Here is a 21,635-nt window from a genome sequence, read left to right on the forward strand (position 1 = left end):
GCACTACAAGCACTTCAAAGTATTTTGTGTGTGTACAAACAGGGGCACAGGGTTTTCTACTATATCATACTGTATCACAGGTGTGCCCAGAAGGTAGATCGTGATCTACCAGTAGATCACAAAGGCTGTGCAGGTAGATCACATGACATGCCCTAAAATTATATACTGTATAATTCAAATACAAAAATACAGTGTATCACATTCCACCACACAAACACCAAGACTAATCAATAATCCATTTTATATTCTAAAACATTTCCAGTCTATGAGAATTTTTGTAATCAAAGGCCGCAGAGCCCTTTACATACCATTTAGTCAGACTCATTTAGCAGATGTTCTCATGACTTAATTTCCAGACATATTTATACAGTAAGATGCAATACTTTATTGCCATGTCATGAGTTGATTGGAATTTGTTTCAGTGACATTCACTGCAGTAAGATAGAGACAACAATTAGAACTACACGGCTGCAGCCATATTTCGACGCTGCCCTCAGCTTTCTTGCATCTCGAGAGGAAAACCGCCTCCGGTGAGTGCAAGAAGCTATTATCTACTGTATATCATATCAAGGGTTTGATCCCCTGCCAAGTCACACCAAGACTACATGGTCCCCAATTTAAAATGTAGGCATTTAGCAGACACTCTAAAATGCATCTAGCTTACATAAGTTGAGCCTATGCATACGGTCCCCAATGTCTCCCTTCCTGTCGATCGGCATCAAATGTTGGAATGGGCGTAAATCCCTACAACGTACTAATGTCATTTCCAGGGGTAATACTTGTACCTCAAGCTGCCTCACACTATGGGAACAGGAGATAATAGGCTCCCGACCTACGTATGTGCCACTTTGCTTGCTACTTACAGTACTTACTGTATATCTGTAGAGTGCATAGAAGCACATTCAGGTAAACTAGTCTTTATATTATTTGTTATTTTTTTTATGCAATTAAAACTTCATTTGCTAGTACACAGTAAGTGGCACTGGAATTAATTGCCTCATAAATACTGGTGCATGTTTTTCTAAAAAGATTAACCATATAATGCCTCATTATATGCAATTACACAGACAAAAACAAATCTTTGATCTTCGCACAGCATGCTAAAAGCTGTTGTATGAAAACCATTAGCTTATGTAGTAGTATGCACACAGCAACAAATGTATTAAAGCTATCAGTGCTCCATACCACCATACAGGCCTCATATGCATTGTTCACACAGCAGGATCAAACACAACATTGTCTTAATGCATGTGATGAAACCACACACCAACTTTGAGAAAAGAAAACAACTCCATTTCCCATTACCACATTCTGTATCAGCACGCAGAGGTCGGATATTTTATGAAGCATGACTCATCATGAAGCAAACAATCTACAAAGTCTCTGGAGCCTATCATATGCTAATCACAGACCACATACAAACAGATACGCTCCGGTTTATATCATGATAATATAACGTTGCTGTCGGGTTAATTTCCAGGATTCAGATTCAAACATTTTACATCTATACACTAACAACGCATTGCGATGAGTCACTCATTGTGAGCTTGTAGATCACTACTGTTGCATAACACTGTCAAACAAGGTATAAAATAGGGCTTTCCTTTACAAAAAAAACCCATGAACGAGATACAAGACAGCGACAAGATGCATGTAATATAGATGCAGAACAATCAATAAACACAGCCAAACAATAACATTCAGCATAGAGTGAGTGCAGGATCAATAGAAAAAACACACCCGTGTGAACTGGTTGGTGAAACTCCCCTCTCTCTCCCCCCCCCCCCCCCCCCCCTCCTCTCTCTCTCTCTCTCTCTCTTTAGCAGGCAACAGTACAGCACTATCTCTCTCTCTGTTTCTGTACAACAGCGCCCCTACTGGTACTAATAGTCATACTCGTGCTCATTAACACATACATAGGCGGACGACACATGGGCGGACACGGACATTGCTGTTCCTTGGAGTGGTTGCACCACTCAAAAACAGACTGGCTCAAAAAAACAGCCTGATTTGCCTGCGCGTCCCATTTCTTAAAAATTGTATTAAAATAATCTAATGAAACTGGTTTCAAGACCCATTTGCACAGTGCGTTTCAAGCTGATGGAGCACCATACAGTACATAAAAGTCCCTTTGTTACTCAATTCCTTAAAGGCTATGGGTACAGTTAGTAAGAGCAAGTCCTGGGAGTGTGAACGATAACTTGTCAAATGTATATACTTGGATATGTACAGTAAGATGGAAGTAAACCAAGGATCTTCTCACAAACAAAGACGTACCACTGGATACTGTACGTTTACAGGTGGACAAAGAAGTACAACCAGCCCAAGCATACAGGGAACAACAATGATGAGTAAGTGTCTAATTTGTGATTGACCTTCATATGATGCCCCATGACAGCATAATTGTGTGTAAAAAATCACCAAAATTAAGCACAGGCATAATGGTACCAGCAACCGGTCTCTTTGCAGCCTCAAAAGAAAATACTTTCTGTAATAAAAACCCAGCTTGAGGTTTGGTTCATGCCGAGATGAAATATACCCACAATTACTTCAGCTGCAGCCAGTTACCCATCTATCAAAACGTTATGTTTTTCAGTTTTGTATTTGAAATGTGTGGGAGATTGTTGGTGCTTCTAGGGGTATTAAACATTTAAACACAGCTTGCATTTTAGAAAAAATGCAACACGCCCACCAATTGCAGTTGGCGGCAAATGCAATTTGCTCCACTTAAATGTATTTGCACCGTTAAGGAATACAAGGTTCAAAGCCCCTGCATCAATCTACCATATAACTTTGTGGTGGCTGACAGTCAGTGTCTGTCTGTGGGTCACACAGATATGCCCCAATTCATTAACCCTGGCAGTGACAGGCAGGCCCAATTATTTGCATGCCCGACGTCAGTGACAGTGTGTTCAAAATCCGTGCCAGCAAATGCAAAAAAAGAGGACTGAAAGGTTCAGGGCCTCATAGCAATATATCAGGAGATAATAGTAAAACAACACTCACATCCGACCATCATCATGGCAACGGAGAAGATCTTCTCTCCATCGGTGGTAGGCGCGATGTTGCCGAAGCCGATGGTTGTGAGACTGGTCATGGTGAAGTACAGCGAGGTGATGTACAGAGAATCCTTCCCTGGCCCGCCTTCCCATTGGCCAGAACCGCTGGCATTGTACCGGTAGGGAGAGCCGATGCTGAGAGCTAATTGGTAAAGCCAGCTGTCCATCTTGATGGTATTGGTGGCTCTGTCTATGACCTCGTAGTCACCGATGCTGTACCTGTAGGGAGAACGTTTTGCTTGGATTCACAAAATACAACCACGTTTGGCCAGCAAAAAATATATAATTTTTATTCTAGATATTGACAAAAAAAATGAAGCCGGTACCAGATGCAGGCAAGCCAGTGAGCCACCAGTCCAAACACACAGACCAGTAGCACCAGTACTGCTGCTCCATACTCCAGGTAGTGGTCGAGTTTACGAGCCACTCTGCCCAGACGCAGCAAGCGGACCACTTTCAGAGAACTGAACAGACTGCTGATACCCTAGAGAGAGAGAGAGAGAGAGAGAGAGAGAGAGAGAGAGTCATTAGATAAACTCAACAGAAAAACTAGGAGTTAAACTGGGGGTGCCGGCCAGGTGCATGGCTCAATCAGTTAGTGTGCTCTTTGTGAGTGTGAGGACCCGGGTTCGATTGGGTCTCGTCTCGTATGTCTGTCTCTCCCCCTCTACCCTTTCTTTCCGGTTTCTCGAAACTGACCAATTAAATAAATCATAAAAAATGCCCAAAATAAATATGACAGGTAATGTGTGGGAACAATAGGTAGTTAACTCCAGCCCCAACCACTCCCCCACTACACTGTCATCTTTCAGTGGGGTCAATTTAATGGTTTTGGATGCTATCAGACGATTTAATAGCCGACATCAGCTCTTATCAAGACCATGCAATGAAGCCAGTATGGACATTTCCTACGTATTGACGTTGTTGTCAGCCATTCTCCGACTTGGTTGCGTTGTCCGACTACTAACTAACCTAAAACTAACCTCAGTCTTAACTGGCAACTTAAGTAAATATAAAGCGAAGTTGTTGTATAGTGCAGTTGCGCGTTGGTTTCACTTTGGCGCCAGTAGTTTCACTTCCGTGTTTCCTATTTGCCTAGTATGTAGGAAATGTCCATATTGCTCAATTGCATTGTTTGATAAGGAGCATATAGGTGATTATCGGTTGATAACATCCGAAGCGGGTGGGCAGTTGAGTTGACCCTCAGGAAACTAACTTGACAACAATAAACTACCGTATAATTGCAAAAATAAACACTAAAAAGGTGGAAATGTACATGTTACAATAGGCTTTTAAGCTTAACGTATTGTGCTAAATTGTTTATTACATTATTAAACGAACAGACATAAAGCTGTCTAAAGCAAAGGGAGAGAAAAAGTCAATACAAAACCTAACCTACCATCTTTTTTCCAAATACAAGAATGTTCGGTACAACAACCTAGTTGGACCCTCAGAACCGTCGGACCCACCAGGTATTTCTAGCCACCAGAACCTACTCGGCCACATTTGACATCTCAGGGGTACCAAGACTAGGGGGGCAATGATTTACAATTCTGTCCCTAAAGCCCAAACCACACCAATAATTTGCTACTTGCAACTACCTGCGACAGAATGGTGCTTTAACTGGGCATATCACACACAAGTGCGGAGGTGCGCCGAGTTGCAACGAATATCTGTTCCCACAGCAATGGCGACTTGACACAAACGAGCTAGTGTGACACCCACCCAGACGGACGGATAACTTGGATGGAAACAACGCATTTTCTCATGCAAATAAAGCTCCTTTGAATTGACTCACTTGCGACGCAATGCAACAACATGTGCTGACGTGCAACGGGACATATCAGACTGCTGTGATGAACGCTAAAACAGTTTTGTTGCGCCTCGAATCATTGGTGTGATTTTTGGCAAAGTAAACGTTTGGCAAAGTAGCTCGCTCGGTGGTGCCAAGTGGCCCAAGTCCGCTTGGTGCACCTCTGCACACATTGGGTGCCTAAGAGCATTTTCACCAACCTTTGAGTTGGTGAAAGCACAGAGAAAGCCTCTGTTTAGCAACAACCGGGCGATCGATCGAACTGGAGAAAGATATTCTGTGATTACTTAGGCCTACAGTATAATGTAAGGAAAACTAAACTGATTGTTTTGACCAAGCGGTCCGCTTGAACCGAGCGAAGACACAGCATAAACAAATAAACACTTAAAAACTGTGTATCAGTCGTTACCACACATATCTATAAAAGTGCCATGGTGCAATCCGTTACCAGCCCAGTTTTAGTAAAGTTGTGCATTTCAAAAGTGCAATTACATCATGTTGATTTTACAGAGTGCATACCATTCTTCTCTTCTTTGTCTCACCTAAACTCTCCACCCCCCACCACCCCCTCCATCTCTCCCTTCGCTTTCTCTCCCTTTCAGCAGACATCGGTGTTTGGTTAGACATTTCCTCCCACAGTTTTGCCTCATTCTTTGCTATGGGAAGATCCTCCATGAAATGAATTTTTTTAATTTACATTCATAGTGATATTAGTTTATGAGACAATACAGCGAAGAAATTACAGTATCTGCATTGCAAAGGCATAATTAACATTTTAATATAAAATGCAAGGAACCCAATAAATATCTGAATGCATTAGAGTCAGCAATGTCTGATGAATGTGTCTGTTTGTACCGTTTGTAGCATCTGTTTGTGTCTGTACACAATGTGTCCACTAGAGGTTGCTGAAGTGTCTCAACTATGCACACCTCTCGGTTGCTAGGTTTCCGAGGCTACTCGGTTGCCTAGTTGAATATTGTTTTAAGGCCTTAACACTAGCATGACTGAGAGGTCATTTTGACCTATTCTTTTAGATTTTGAAGTTGATTGTCTTTGCCCATGAAGCTTTCAGAAGGTTCCCCTTCCGTCCCAGAGGACTGAGACTGGGGAGAGAGAGGAGGTGACGACATACACAACAGGTATTGAGCCAGCTAACTATACTTGTTTTCTGAGTTCTGAGCTGTGTGAACTGTCACATGCATGACAGGTGAGAGAAGACACTCAATATTGTGAAAGCCCTCCTCTCTGGCCTGTGTGGTGTGTGTGTGTGTGTGTGTGTGTGTGTGTGTGTGTGTGTGTGTGTGTGTGTGTGTGTGTGCGTGTACGCGCGCGTGCGTACGTGTGTGTAACACCTGGGATTCGAGCCACTCTGCTACACGTGCGTGCAATATTCCTCTTCCTTTTTCCTTCCTCTACCCTTCTCTACATCCTCCTGAATACGACCCCAATCAGCAGGGGTCAATAGGTCGTACTCAGTCATAGCGACATACATACAGACATACACACTCCGTCACTTAAAGGAGCCGTTGGCACTGCTCAATAAATCTTACATTTGATCTCATCCTAATACAGTATTATCCAAGTTGTGTTGGGAGACACCAAAGCCCTGTGTTAAGAGAAATGGAGCTGAGCGGCTATGAAACAAGGGAGAAACATCAGTGACATCCCACCGGAGCTAACCAATCGGTTAGCCTGCAGCATCACACAGCTCATTGGACATGTGAGTGGGTATATATATGCACTGAACGGAACACATAACAGGATCAATATAACAATGGTTTTAGAGTGGGAGTGTTGGGAACAAATGAGTCCCTTTGACAGTTGGCATGCACATGATGGGCACGCACATGGGTATGACAATATACACACTTACACACCACATAATACATATCAATACTTAATATGCATGTGCATGCTGTGCATCATGTACAATTATACATGGACGGCACGACGGCACGTGTCCACAAACTGTACACACACTTATCCTTGCACACAGTTTCAAAACATACACACACAATATACAGTACAAACATTGGTATCCAAACACACATTATGCGCGCACACACACACACACACACACACACACACACACACACACACACACACACACACACACACACACACACTCAGCTGTCTTTTCTCCTCTTCCTCGCTGATGAAATTAACTGACACATGCCCTCCAAATGGAGCCTCAGTCTTTTGTTTCTATCTTTCCCCAAACAGGACAAACTCACCAAGGCGACTGGCTGACAGCAAAAGCTCAAAACAAACAAAGAGAATTATTATAAATAAAAAAACTGCTGTTGAGTGAGAAAGCCCTGAGTATTGTATCTATATCCTATCGAATGCTGGAGGAGTGGAGTTTTGTATGGGTGTGGACAGAAACAGCGTGTACAAACACAGCCTAAATGTTTGCCAGCGTTGGTGTCAATTAAAGCCAGCTCCCCTTGGCGGTGAAGTAGTGTTGGATACAAGCAGATGAAAGCCCCAGTGTTATGTGACACCGTTCATAGTCAAGTTACAGTATGTTAAACAAGATATTGATAATGTTGCCCAAGTATCGAGGGACAGTAGGACTGTGGATCTGAGAACTTTGGCATACATTGTATATTTGAAAGAAATCAAATGATAAAAGGACAACAGCATAAAGGTGTGTGCTCAAAAAACAAGATGAGGCATAACAGTCTCTTGGGCATGTAACTCAGCCGCAGCAACTGTAGCAATACTGTAGCAACAGATAACAAATATCACAGTCTCCTGTGCAAGTAAGGGACATACCTAGATATCAAACATAAGTATAAAAGTGAAGTGAAACAGCAATGGAGTGTATTCATAATCATAAAGTGACAATGCAAAACACTGACATGGTGACTGGGCTCCGTTGCTTCGGGTCAGCATCATTATTCCGATGGCACATCGGCCCATTAACCCATTCTGGGCAGGAACCTCTTTTGGTGTTTTAAGCATTATGAATGATATACTTTAGCTATTGCTCATAGCACGGCACTCTGTCTAAATGGGTTAATAACCCTGTCCCGGACCCTAACCACACGCAAAGCCACGTTGTCGGAATAATGTGCCGTCGGAATTACGGACGCCGCTTCTTCAACAGCCTAGACTTCAGTCTGAAACAATGTCTCTCTCTCTGGATCCAACCATCTCACACAAGGCTCAACTTCTCCCTCTATTCTCTTCTCAGTAACAAGTAAACAGAATGCAATGATGGTTGTGAGTGTGACACACACGCACACACACGCGCACACACACACAGTAATTGTTGAAGACCAAATTGTCATTTTATGAAGTGTTACTCAGGATTTGTTGTTGATTTGTACTGCAACCTTCACAGCAGCTACAGAAAAAACTCACAGTTAACTTTCTCCCACTAGGTGCTGCCACACAGCCGCGGACGTTCTCGGCTGTCCGCAGCTTCTTGTCGGGTTTTTAGACAGCTGGTGGATGGAAATTAAGCTCCACGTCCGTGGCTGACTGCCGCGGAGGAGAGCGTTTCCGGGAATCTGTCCGTCGCGGCAGTCAGCCGCGGAGGTGGAGCTTCTTTTCCATGCACCGGCTGTCTAAAAACGCAGCTGTCAGCCGTTTTCCACTCAGGTGTGGAAACACTGTCTCCAGTCCAAGTGCAGCTTTCAAAAGTTGTCCCTTTTTGTTTGTCTATCTCAATGCCCAGGTGTACCTAATTAGTCAGCTACCTATGGCAGAGCTTAAAAGGACCAATCCCTGTCCCCGCTCCACCTCAATGGTGACAGCTGTACAGTTTTATTTTATTTATACAGCTTCTTCGTACAGTACTTTATCTTCACCCAGCCTCCTTGCATGCTCCCCACTGCTCTGTGCATCGCTGTAGGTTTTCTCTGCTTTTTCATTTCATCATTTTTCATACTCACTCTGGACTTCTGTCCTCACTCCAAGTCTCCAAACCGACTCCCTTCCAAGGCCTAAACATCAGTTTTGAAGCGCAATATTCAGCCAAAATATAAAGACGATTGATTAGTGATCAGTGTCATGCAGCTCTAGTTACATGTCACCGACTCTGTCAATGCGACTGAGAGTGTAAAATGGAACTGATCACTATAAAATCTCTTTCATTGGTGTCGCCTGCACGTTGCACCTAAACCCTAACCTTTAACCTCACAAACACTATGCCCAACCCTAACCTTAATCCTAACTTCACAAGAAATTATGCCTAAACTTAACCTCAAAACAATGTAGACCTGGGAAAAACACAGGGAAAAAGAAGTCTCCCATATAGTATACATGGACCCATAAGGGAGCATCAGGTCTGTGGTTCATCCTCTTCAGCCTCTGTTCATCTGCCTGAGTTACACTTACAGTCGCTGCATGCCAAAAATAGCCGATCTGTAAGCTCACGACACATTGCGAAACCCGTGCACAACCAAGTATAAAATGACAAAATTGTCAATATATTCATCATAATCATAATTGCAGCTTAGCTACAGTATAATTTAGCTTTCTTCAGTTAAAAAAGGGTAGTCGACAAAAAAATATTTGTCATAGTTTTTAGTCAACGAAATTAACACTGCTTTCTTTCTCTCTCTCTACCAGGGGTGTGTCAAAGTATTAAACGTGGAAAACTCTCTACCAGGGGTGTGTCAAAGTCTGAAACAAGGAAAACGCTCTACCAGGGGTGTGTCAAAGTCTGAAACAAGGAAAACGCTCTACCAGGGGTGTGTCAAAGTCTGAAACAAGGAAAACGCTCTACCAGGGGTGTGTCAAAGTCTGAAACAAGGAAAACGCTCTACCAGGGGTGTGTCAAAGTCTGAAACAAGGAAAACGCTCTACCAGGGGTGTGTCAAAGTCTTAATCACGGAAAACTAGTAGACACGCCCTGGAGGAAACATCTTAATGTACACTCTGATGTAAAACCTGCCTGGAGCACATTATACAAACCACCATTAACAAAAAATATGAGTGATCTGCAATGGTGTGTGTTGCACTGTATTATAGCCGTGAATGCCTTTGTGTCCGTTCTGAACCCTGAGATTTCAGATAACTGTTTTGCACACAAAGAGAAACCATTTTTCACTGTTTTACATAATGTGCAAGATTGGAAGCCATGTTTAAGTCACTTAGTACTTTGTATATAATTATTTGGTTATAGGTATGGAAAGAAAAACAAGAAGAAAGGCAGATTACTAAATTACCTATTTGGACAGGCAAAATTGACGACCTATTTAAGTAGGAAAGAAAGAATGGATGGAGGACAGAGGTGTGATTGTCTAGCAGTTTTTAAAAATCTAGTTAAAGCAAAAGTTTAGTTTGAATACAAATTGAAGGTTTGTCAACTGTTTGGGACTATGAAAGTGTGCTTTTTTCCGTAAATAATGAGGGAGTCACTTTTGTAAATGAATTGCTCTAAAAAAACAAAGGTAAGGTAATTTGTAACTGTTTTTTAAAGAATGTAAACAATTTCAAGAATAAAGAGGTTATTAAAAGTCAAAAAGTCTCTCTCTCTCTCTCTCTCTCTCTCTCTCATATATCCCGAGCTTCAAAGCAGTTGTCCTGTGGGACCCAGGCAGCTCAGGGCTCATATGTAAATGTCAGTATAGTCTCTACCCACAGTGATGGCAGATGAAAAGAGAATGAGTCAAGACTCCGCAGCACGTGGAACCACCTCCCCCGAAAATACAGCCTATTTAGCACCTGTTTAACAAAACATGGCCTCAGGAAAGTAACACATGCAGAGGGTTGTAAAACATTGCGTAAAACATCAGGAAGAGAGGAAGAGCAGTGCACAGAACGATACCCCCAGCATTGAAACGAGGCCACGGAAAGTCAATAAGCTGAATGTTTCAATGTGTGAAGTATGTCTTGAGATCACAGACAGCAGTTCACACGATACACCAAAACAAAACAAAACATCTAATCATACATGGGAACGGTGTGACTCCAATGTGGATCTTGGACTTAATATTGTCGACCAGCCGTTTTGAATATTTAAAATAAATGTGTGGCACCTACAAAAAATGTCAAGCAGAATATGGAAATGTGTTCAGTGTCCAAAATGAAGTACTAAGAGCGCTCATCTGCCTTTTCTTCCTTCATCCCTCCATCGGACCACCACCTCCTTTCCTCCTTCAACATCCCTCCATCTCTTTATCTCGTTCAGCAGACTGTTGTAGTCTGACATACTCATATCCATATGTTGGCCTCCATCCCTCCATCTGTGTTATCTTCTATCCCTCCAGCAGTAAGGAAACCTGTGATGATGAGTCCAACAGCAGCCTAACTTATCTCCTCTCTCTCTCTCCATACATCAGTCCCTCCATACATCAGTCTCTCTGCTCCTCTGTCTCTCCATATGTCAGTCCCTCCATACATCAGTCTCTCTGCTCCTCTGTCTCTCCATATGTCAATCTCTGCTGTCTCTCTGCCCCTCTCTATCCATTTACTCTGCTCTCATATTCAGCAGCTGTTTGTCTCTCTGCCTATCGCCTTAACTCTCACTACCAACACACACACACACACACACACACACACACACACACACACACACACACACACACACACACACACACACACACACACACACACACACACACACACACACACACACACACACACACACACACACACACACACACACACACACACACACACACACACACACACACACACACAACCAATGCATTCTCTTGGGACGGATTTGATCAAACGGCAATCATTTGACGTCTCAGGGGTACCCCCGACGGCACGTTGAATAGAGGGGATACGAGTTACAATTCTGTCCCTAGCGGTATACTTTAGACAGAACGCCTCCGTCATTTTAACTCCTTTTTTTTAAAAAGCTTTCACGTTAAAAAAAACCTTTCACGTATTCGGTTTAAGAACGGACGTTGGTTCTCAGACTGGATTTATTTAGTGCGTTTCAGTCTAATATGCACTCAACTTTTGTGTAGTGCCATGCACTGAACCTTATCTGGAGCTGCAACTTTATCCAGTTCCAAAACAAATATCAATGTTGCTGGCCACCATGAAAAATATCACATTAAAGGGATAGTTCACCCAAAAAACTATCTATCGATTACCCACCCCATTCCTAATCCCATAATTTGATGACCAGCAGTGTATCCAGTAGAAGGTTTAATTTGATCATTGCCAATGATCAGGCATTTCACAGCATCATAGTACTATACAATTGCTGTATTCAACACATGTGATGTACACTGTAATGTTAATTTGTATAAATGTGACACCACGCTATCGTTAGTTGCTTTTAACCGCTAGCCTAGCACAGTCTCTCTCTCTCTCTCTGTTTGTGTGCCGTTGTGGTAAAGGTCAGGGCAGATTAGGCCATGCTGAGTTTAGCCCGGAGCCATGGAGCTGTGTGCTCTCAGAGCCACCCCCCGAGGGCCCTTTAGCCCCAGCAGGGGGCCTCCTGTGTGCCTCATGGGGGGGGGGGCTCTCTCCTCCCTGCCCCCCCATGCCTCCTGGGTGATGCTGCTGCCTTCATGGATCCTCAGTTCCATCCTTCCTCTGCAAGTCCTAGGGTCCCCCCCCCACCCCCAGATGTGTGGTTCAGTTGTCACTCCCCAGTCCTCTCCCTCTCTTTCCCTCTCACCCATGTTGTCTACTCCCCTCCCTTCCTCTCCCATCCTTACCGCTGTACTCGTACTTATATTTCAGCGCGCGCGCACGCACACGCACACACACACACGCACGCACACGCACACACACACACACACACACACACACACACACACACACACACACACACACACACACACACACACACACACACACACCTGGCTGTGAAAACGTTACATCATGTTGTTGTTTTTACTCTCCACACTGACACTCTGTTACTGTTATCTCTGCGTGTGTGTGCGTGTGTGTGAGTGTGTGTGCGCGTTTATGGGCGCCTGCATGCGTACGTGCGAACCATGTGTGCATATCACTGACGACACGTGGCATTACACATTTTTAAAACATACCTCCCAGGCATGGCTTTTTCCAGTTGAGTAGCATGCCAACTTATGCCTGGGCTATACTTAGTTGCACGCGGGTGTCGCGCACCGAATATAGCAGATCCACACGCTGACAACGTGTCGCAGCGCAAAACATTGTGAGCTTGTGGATGTGCCAATTGTGGTGCACCGAAAATAGCAGATCAAGTATTATTCAAGAACGGACAGATGTGCAATAATAACCAACCTGTTATTATTTCTTAACTGCACCTCACTTCACTCACATGCAGCCATCTATCCATCCACTTAAGAGGGGGAAAAACCACCCCAGCAACAAAAGTCAATTTAGCAGAGATAGCTGAAAACGACCATGAAAGATCCGAAGTTAACCCATTCTGACCTGAGATCAGATTCATACGAGGTTTCCACTGGACACACACTGGTCTGATGAACCCATTCTGACCTGAGATCAGATTCTAAAAATGTCAGTCGTTCTTCGATTTTTCAAAAATAGCAGACCTACAAGCTCTTAGCGCGCCACTCGGTGGCGCGCTATGAGCTTGTAGATCTGCTATTTTTCAATAGCTAAAGCATAACATGATGCTAACACCAAAATGGGTGCCCGGTCAGAATGGGTTAATCAGGCCAGAAATAGACCAATTCAACAATTTAGCAGTATAATTCATTCAGCTAAGATTCCTCTAAACTAATTAACCCGTTTTGGTGGTCGGTGGCCAAAATACAGATACAGTTTCTGGGGTCCTTGACATGAAATATTGAGCACCACCGATACAGAAACATAGGAATTTCAGAAAACAGAGGGGGAAAACCACCCCAGCAACAAACACGTCAGTTTAGCAGAGAAAGAGAGGGGGGCGCACTCTCTAGAGGGAGCGAAAGAGCCATTTAGTAAATTTAGCGCGCCATTGATTTCCGCTCAAGCCGTCTACCCTGCTCAATGCCTCAATGGAGTGGCTGGAACACTGACAGACTCACCGCAGCCCAACAGGATGTTAGATAATCCATCAGTTACCTGCTGGGAGAGGGCAGCCACCTGAGCTAACACACAGCGCCGGTCCTACCAAATCCATTCCGTCTGATGGACCTCATATTTATCTGACTGCAGGAGAGAGCAGACCTCTAAATGGATATGACACACACACACGCGCGCGTGTGCGCGAGCACAGAGCTAATGAGAGAGACAGACACAACACATCCGTGGCAGAGGATGTTTGTTTATGTCAATAAACAGTAAATATGTATGTGTGCGCGCACACACACACAAACACACACACACGATGGAGCGCCACACACACACACACACACACACACACACACACACACACACACACACACACACACACACACCTTGGGAGAGGATGTATGTTGTTCATAAACAGTAGATATACTGTATAAAAATTAAAAACCCACAAACGCACACACACACACACACACACACGTGTAGCCTTTCACAGAAAAACTATTGTATTGACACAACCATAACATTGTGGCTTTGTAAATGTCACATTTAAAATGTGCATGCCCATACACAAACATGAGTGTACGAATGCACTGTATGTTATTGAAAGCATGCATACATTCTCTCTCTCACACACACACACACACACACACACACACACACACACACCATTGAGAGATGAACAGGAGACAATGTTCAGTACAGTCTATTGATTAGCCGCGTCTTTCAGCTTGAAGTCTAATTAATCATATACGCAATCAGGTGGAAAATCGCCTCCAATGAGCTCTAAAGCTGTATTGATGAAACTCCTTCCTATAGTATGTGATAGCTGAAAATGACCATGAAAGATCCAAAGTCAATCAGGCCATAAATAGACCAATTCAACAAGTTAGCAGTATAATTCATTCAGCCAAGATTCCTCTAAACTAATTAAGCGCCTAGAAGTAGTTTGTTTTGCCAAAACTTCACAAGCTCAAGGTGCCTTGATCTTGGAAATTGTTGTGGGATCAAGCTAAATGGGACAAAATCTGTTACATCTATTACTGCCAAAAATGAGCATAACGCCTGTCACAGACATGCGCAGAGCAAGTTCAGCCAGGAAACTTTAATTGGGCCGCCTCAGCATCACTTTCACATGATTCACTTTGTCCTATCACACACTCATCCCATTTTCATACCGGCTATTTAAACTGGAGGTTTGCACCAATCAATCTGCTTGGATCTACTGTTTAGTTACTGTATGGGGGATTCGGAGTCCCTATGGCTAGGACTGATGCACTTGATCTCAGTACCTAAAAGCAGATCCAATTCATCACCAAACCATAATAAATATATTGCTCATTTGTATTCAATAAATATATATTCCATCCATTCTTAAGTTGTCCTGACTGAATGGTTGTTGCCTAGTTATATTCTTTAGCGCTCATCAGCTTACAGCACTAACAGATGCTTGTAACCAATACTAATTCAAAATGCTGCACCAACATTATCTCCACCAAAAGGTCATGTTCCTTGTATTGTCATGACCAAAATCGATTAATGATTAACTCTTATACTGCCACCATTTATTGAGAAATTAGGACCTAATTCACGCCAGCATTTTTTTAATTTGAGCTTTTATTTTGAAAAGCCACATTTTGCCTCAACCGGAAGTTGGCTTATTCCTGCCAGCTTTACGTTGCCATGACAACCTTTGTTTACATGATCGCGTCATTGCCCGTACACTTTAGCCCTCCACAACGTCGGCTCGTGCCGTCAAAGAAACGCTGTTTTGACCAAAAATGCCATCTGGGACAAGGAATAGGAGATACAGGCGATTGAAAGAAACGGATAGAATGGATTCTTATGGTGACGACGATCTAAGATGAACGATCCAATGCTGTGCTAACAACACAGCTAGCTAACCGGCTAACGTAAGTAGCATTATGGCTCGATCGATCAAATGCACTATAAAACAACAATTGCCGAAGGGCTACGGCAATGGCGGCAAGTGTTAATATCAAAATTAGGCTTCAATTGCCGAAGACTTTCGGCAATCGCGGCAAGGGGGTTAATCACTGAAATTCTTCAATTAAACTTAACAGTTAACAATTCATTGAAAATGATGTGGTTCTATCATTGGGCGTTTTCTGTGAATGTAATGCGGTCTGCGAAGGAACAGCTGGTTAAAAAAGTCCCCCCCACCTTGGTAGCCACAGAAACGTCTCTGCTTTTGCATGTGATGTGACAGACAAGAAAGTGCACTATCTATAAAATATGCCATTGCCCTGTATGTAAAATGGTCAAATAAATATTTGATTAAAGAATATAATATGCCCCCTTTGTATTCTTTCTGAATTGTAAATTTCCCAACAAGCCCTTTTCAACCAAATCAAAGCACCTCTTATCAGTAAACTCAGCGTATACTCTGCTCAGACGAACAACAAACTGTCATGACACATGCACTGCTGTTTCATGGGGGAGAAAATAATCTCACGCCAGTTAAAACATTAACTTGAAACAAAAGGTACTCAGCTGTTAATTTCCTTGCCTAATGAATAATAAATTTACAGGCAAGCAGACTCCATGTTCTACTGAACAATTTGTATAGCTGTGTGTGTGTGTGTGTGTGTGTGTGTGTGTGTGTGTGTGCGACACACACACACACACACACACACACACACACACACACACACACACACACACACACACACACACACACACACAGACACTCTTAAAGATGGCTACTAGCCTCCTGCAGAGCAGCGCCGTAAATTATGAAAAAAGAAATCACACATGTGTGAAGTAAGTGGTGCAACTGTAGTGTGTGGGGGTCCCTGCAACATCCCCAGGAACGTGCCCAGGGGGCCAGCCCGGTTCCGGCAAGCCACCCCGCGTCCAAAACGGTCAAGACATTAGCGTGAGTTACGTATCATGTTGCAGCTTTCCGTGCTGGGACGCGTACGTTCCTTGGACACGTACACGTACATAGGGACACACATAGCTCCGTAATGGAGCGGAGGCACCGCTCAAAAATAAATACAATTGAATGACTTTGATTTGGCCAACAACGAGCCCACTCACCTCATCCACGTTCTCAAACGCGTTGATGATGTCGTACGGCAGACAGGACAGCAGGTCGATCACGAACCACGTCTTCAGGTAGTTCATGCGGATCAGCTTGGGGTCGGAGATCACCTCGCCGCCGGGGCCCACGAAGGTGGTGTGGAAGTTGAGCACGATGTCCACCAGGAAGATGACGTCCACCACGCTGTCCAGCACCAGCCACACGATGTTGTTCTGCTTGGTCTTGAAGGACACGTTGTACGGCACCATGATGGCCGTGTAGAAGGTGAGGACGAGGATCACCCAGTCCCAGGTGGTCTTGAAGGTGCAGTAGTGGAGGATGATGTGTGGGGGGGTCTTTGGCGCCTCCTGCTTGTACTGGGGCAGGATGTCCGAGTTGAGCTGCAGCACCTAGTAATAATAATAATAATAATAATACATTATATTTATAAGGCGCCTTTAGGGCACTCAAGGTCGCCGTACAACAAGTTCAAAACAGTAGTACAGAACACAGTTTAAAAGCAACAGCAAAAACATTATGTACAGCTTGCAGCAGAAAACACAGAGATCAGCCATAGGCCTGCCTAAACAGGTGGGTTTGAAATGTGGTGATTGAGTCCATGTTTCTTATATCAAGGGGAGGGAATGTGATGTGGGAGGGACAGGGACAGATGATACGATTTATACATGGCGATCATTATAATTTTGGGTCTCAAGGGCTGAGTTCGATCGATCGATCAATCAATACTTCAATAGATCGACAAAGAGTATATAAGTGAACCAATCAAATACAGCCAAATAATGAAAGAGAGAGAGAGAGAGAGAGAGGAAAACTTTGTCAACGTTTTTTAATAATCCTCTCCACAGCTGAACGTGATGAGAGGAGTGAAGTAGAATAGGGAGAGAGGTGGTTTTGATGCATATTGCTCTCTATTTTCATCTGACTTTCTATACTGCTGTGACAAACCTCCTAAATGACAGACTGTGAAAACATTTAGTCTTTTACCAAGACAAAGAGAGAGATAGTGTTAGGGATGGGCGTTTGGGAATTGGGCTGTGCTAGCGGTTAAAAGCAACTCACGATAGTATGGTGTCACATTTATACAAATTAACATTGCAGTGTACATCACGTGTGTTGAATACATCTGAGTTGAGAGAGAGAGAGAGAGAGAGAGAGAGAGAGAGAGAGAGAGAGAGAGAGAGAGAGAGAGAGAGAGAGAGAGAGAGAGAGACACACAGGGAAAGTAAGCAAGAGGAAACAATTTAAAAGCAGAATGGAAGATGTGGGAGTGAGAGAGCAGTAGAGGGGCTGGAGGGAGAAGAAAGGGAGAGAGATAGAGTAGCTTAAATAAGAAGGGGACGTTTTTCGGGTGCATATCTCCTGTTGTGTCCTGTCTCTACACATAACACATTGTTTAAAATACACGATGGGTGTTTTTTAACTACCAGAATTGCCGCTACTACAACTAAATTATTACTACTACGACTGTATAGCACTAGTCACTTGTGCTATAGAACCAGTGACTATAGTGTAAACCGATCCTGGTACAGATCTTAGTAAGACAATTACAGACTGTACAGGATTTAATTACTAAGTATCTTACTATCATATTTGATTCTGATTGTATTGTTATCCACACTTTTGAGGAAACTTCAAATCAATCAAATCAAATCAAACTTTATTTGTATAGCACATTTACAACAGCCACCAGCTGACCAAAGTTCTAAACAGGATAAAAACAAAACAACAGAACATAGCAATATAAAGCAATGGAAAAAGAGACAATAAAATATAAAACACAATAGCACAGAGCAGGACATCAGAATACAGGTAAATCAGGTGCAGTTAAAGGCCGAGAACAGATGAGTTTTGGGGGGGAGAGAGAGAGAGAGAGAGAGAGAGAGAGAGAGAACTTGGATGTACTATTTCCACTGTTGTTGTGTATTGAACCCAATACCATTAGCAGGGCTCGATTATCCCTTGTAAGCATTGGGCAAGTTCCCTGGGGCACAAGAAAATGAGGGGCCACCAAATGGGAAGAAAAACAGCACATAGCCATGATTGAAAATATACCTGTGATCTGTCATAGCCTACACAAGCAATCATTTTTGGGTGTTTCAGGTCGATGAGGAAGCGAAAAGTTACATTCAGTTGTCGTACTCTGTAGTCTGTACTGTAATCAGCATATAGGGCCTTTCTTTTTTTTAAATATAATTTTCATCCCACGCCAACCTTGTCCCCATATATGGGGGACAAGGGGAGAGCAACGGACTTGAACTCATGCTTCCTTCATGCCTGAGTGTCCAAGTTGCTCCTTTACACCTGACAGGGGGAAGTTTCCCTGGTTGGACGTAGCACGTGGAAGGAACACGTTATTCCAACCAGTTCCTTTCCCCTCCATCAGGCGCCCCGGCTGGCCAGGGGGAGGCAGTTTAGAGACCAGGATTACTGCATGTTTTTTGTGAGGGTATCTACCCTAGGGAACACAGGGAGAAAATGCAAACTCCACACAGAAAGGCCCTTTCGCCAACCCCGCCTCGGGTATGGGCACTGATGACGCGGAGGAGGAAACACGCCGCCAGCACCCACAGCGCCCCGAGCGGGATATAGGGCCTTTCTGATGGAAATAATGATGTGTATCATTTAGCACGACAGGTTGCACTGGAATGTGAGTTGCATCCAGTTTGAGGCTATTCAGTGTAAGGGCCAGTATGGCATTTTCTGGCCCATGTCCGACTACCTATGCTGTCATATGTGTGATGAGGCTAGCCTGTACTTTTCACTATAAGTTTGTGAAAATCTATAGTGTTTAGAACCATAGTAAGTTTAACTTCTTTATGTGTAAAGTGTGAGGCACCTGAAGTGTGGTCACCCTAGGGCAAACACACAGTGTTAATCTGAGCCTGACCATTACAATTATTACTACAACATTAGTACCACTGCTACTACAGTTAATATTACGGGTACAGGTACAGGCTTTAGTTTCGACATACTATTGGTCCGACTGTCATTAGAACGACAACCTACCTCAAACCCTAACCTAACCATAACCGCAAGCACGAAGCAGAGCATGTTCGCCAACCTTAATCTGATCGTTGTTTCCGCCTGTCGGTCCTATGGTGTGCCATTGGTACTAAAAACATGAGTACCGGTAATACTATTGTGTTATTATTGCGACAACAATTATGGCTATACTCTCCCAGCATTGGGCACCGGCAGGCTGGATGAATAAGAATCGGTGTGCTCGTCACAACCTGCCAGTCAAAGAAAGTCTGGTCAATAGCTGCAGGAAGGCTGTTCCAAAACACCCAATTAAGGAGTCCACAGTGTCCTCAGCAGCGGAGACGCCAGCTGTGTCTCTGAGGCCAGCGAGCAGATGGATCTCCTGGCTGATCTACTGAGCACCACGCTTTCAACCAAAACTAAAAGGCTCCATGCGCAACCGGAAAGAAGTTGGCCCTTTTGAGAAGGTTTAAAATGAAACATGGGGTCTGTCTTTTTAACTTCCTCCAGACCATAACACACTCTCTCTCTCCCCCCTCTGTCTCTCCCCCTCCCCCTCTGTCTCTCTCTCTCTCTACACTTCATTCTTATGGTCATGAATAAAATAGCTGGTCTGAGGTCAGCAGACAAAAAAAAAAAAAACCTAAATGTCTTTCACCCGTCCCAGACTTGAGAGCACCTGGAGCACCCTCAACCTCTCTCTCTATCTGAGAGAGAGAGAGAGAGAGAGAGAGAGAGAGAGTGAAATACTGTAAGATAGGTAATGATAAGAGATAATAATAAAAATAGTAATGAGAAAAAATATATATATACATTAAATAGACGGTGTCTGTATGCGTGTGTCCCAGCGATTTTGATGTGCATGTATGAGGTGTCAGGCCTGATTTATGCTTCGTGTCCAACAAAATTAACACATTTTCAAAGGAAAACGTTGAGACCGACCGGAGCAGTATTATGATGAGGTTAGAGCAATTGATAATTAAAATAAAATGCAGGTGGCCTACCTACCAGCCAAATGTTTTCAGAACCGCTGTGCTAGAGCAGTGGTTATCAACTTTTTCAGGCCGTGACAAAATAATCCTATTTGAACCCTGAGCTTGTAGATTGGCTATTTTCACAACGTTTGCCTGTTTCTTATATTATTTGACAGTTTGGCCAATGTTTGACCAGTTTTTATAGTGTAGTATCTTGATTACTTTTGATTGGTCTTATTTGAATATGAATGTGTGTGTGAATGGGTGAATGTAATGCACAATCGATGTAAAGCGCCTTGGATAAAGGCGCTATATAAATTTACCATTTACCATTTAGAGCACCTACCTCGGCCAGGCGGGACTGCTTAGGCGGGACGTCATTTTTGCTGATGGGGGTGAGCTGCTGCAGTGTGTTGCGGTTATTGGTGAGCGCCCGCGTAAGACGTGCGAACTTCGTCCACCCTGCGGAGAATAAAACATTCATCTGAGAGAATGTATCACACACACCTTGACTTAGCTTTAAATATGTAAAGCTGCCGCTGAGCTGCACACCTGCTTGGAGGCATTAATTGGTTCTAGCCGTTAGCACACGTTTGCATAAGCAGATCTCAACAGAGGCCTGATGAGTCAGACAGATGTCGACAGCTCAGGTTAGAACCTACACAGTGGAATCCTCAGGGTTAATTTATTCATTTGTAAATGCATTTCCTTTCGGGAACAGTACACGGTCTGATATGAATGTTCAAAATATGAAGATCTTTTCTTTTTATATACATATACCGGTATATAAAATAAAATCACACCCGTGTGAACTGAGA

At 43.5% G+C, this 21,635-nt stretch overlaps 1 protein-coding gene across 1 annotated transcript in view; it reads right to left on the bottom strand.

Annotated features, from left to right (window-relative positions):
- kcnh5b (potassium voltage-gated channel, subfamily H (eag-related), member 5b) overlaps positions 1 to 21,635 on the bottom strand; it is a gene marked incomplete at both ends in the record, with an annotated part of 131,195 nt that overhangs the window by 86,274 nt on the left and 23,286 nt on the right. The window contains 4 exons of the mRNA XM_080783670.1: positions 3,007 to 3,278; positions 3,386 to 3,543; positions 16,858 to 17,250; positions 21,164 to 21,279. Coding sequence (XP_080639796.1) covers positions 3,007 to 3,278; positions 3,386 to 3,543; positions 16,858 to 17,250; positions 21,164 to 21,279 — 939 coding nt within the window. The remainder of the gene's footprint in view (positions 1 to 3,006; positions 3,279 to 3,385; positions 3,544 to 16,857; positions 17,251 to 21,163; positions 21,280 to 21,635) is intronic.

The sequence above is a fragment of the Protomyctophum bolini genome (genome assembly GCF_963924005.1).
Source record: "Protomyctophum bolini genome assembly, chromosome: 15".
Taxonomy (NCBI): Eukaryota; Metazoa; Chordata; class Actinopteri; order Myctophiformes; family Myctophidae; genus Protomyctophum; species Protomyctophum bolini.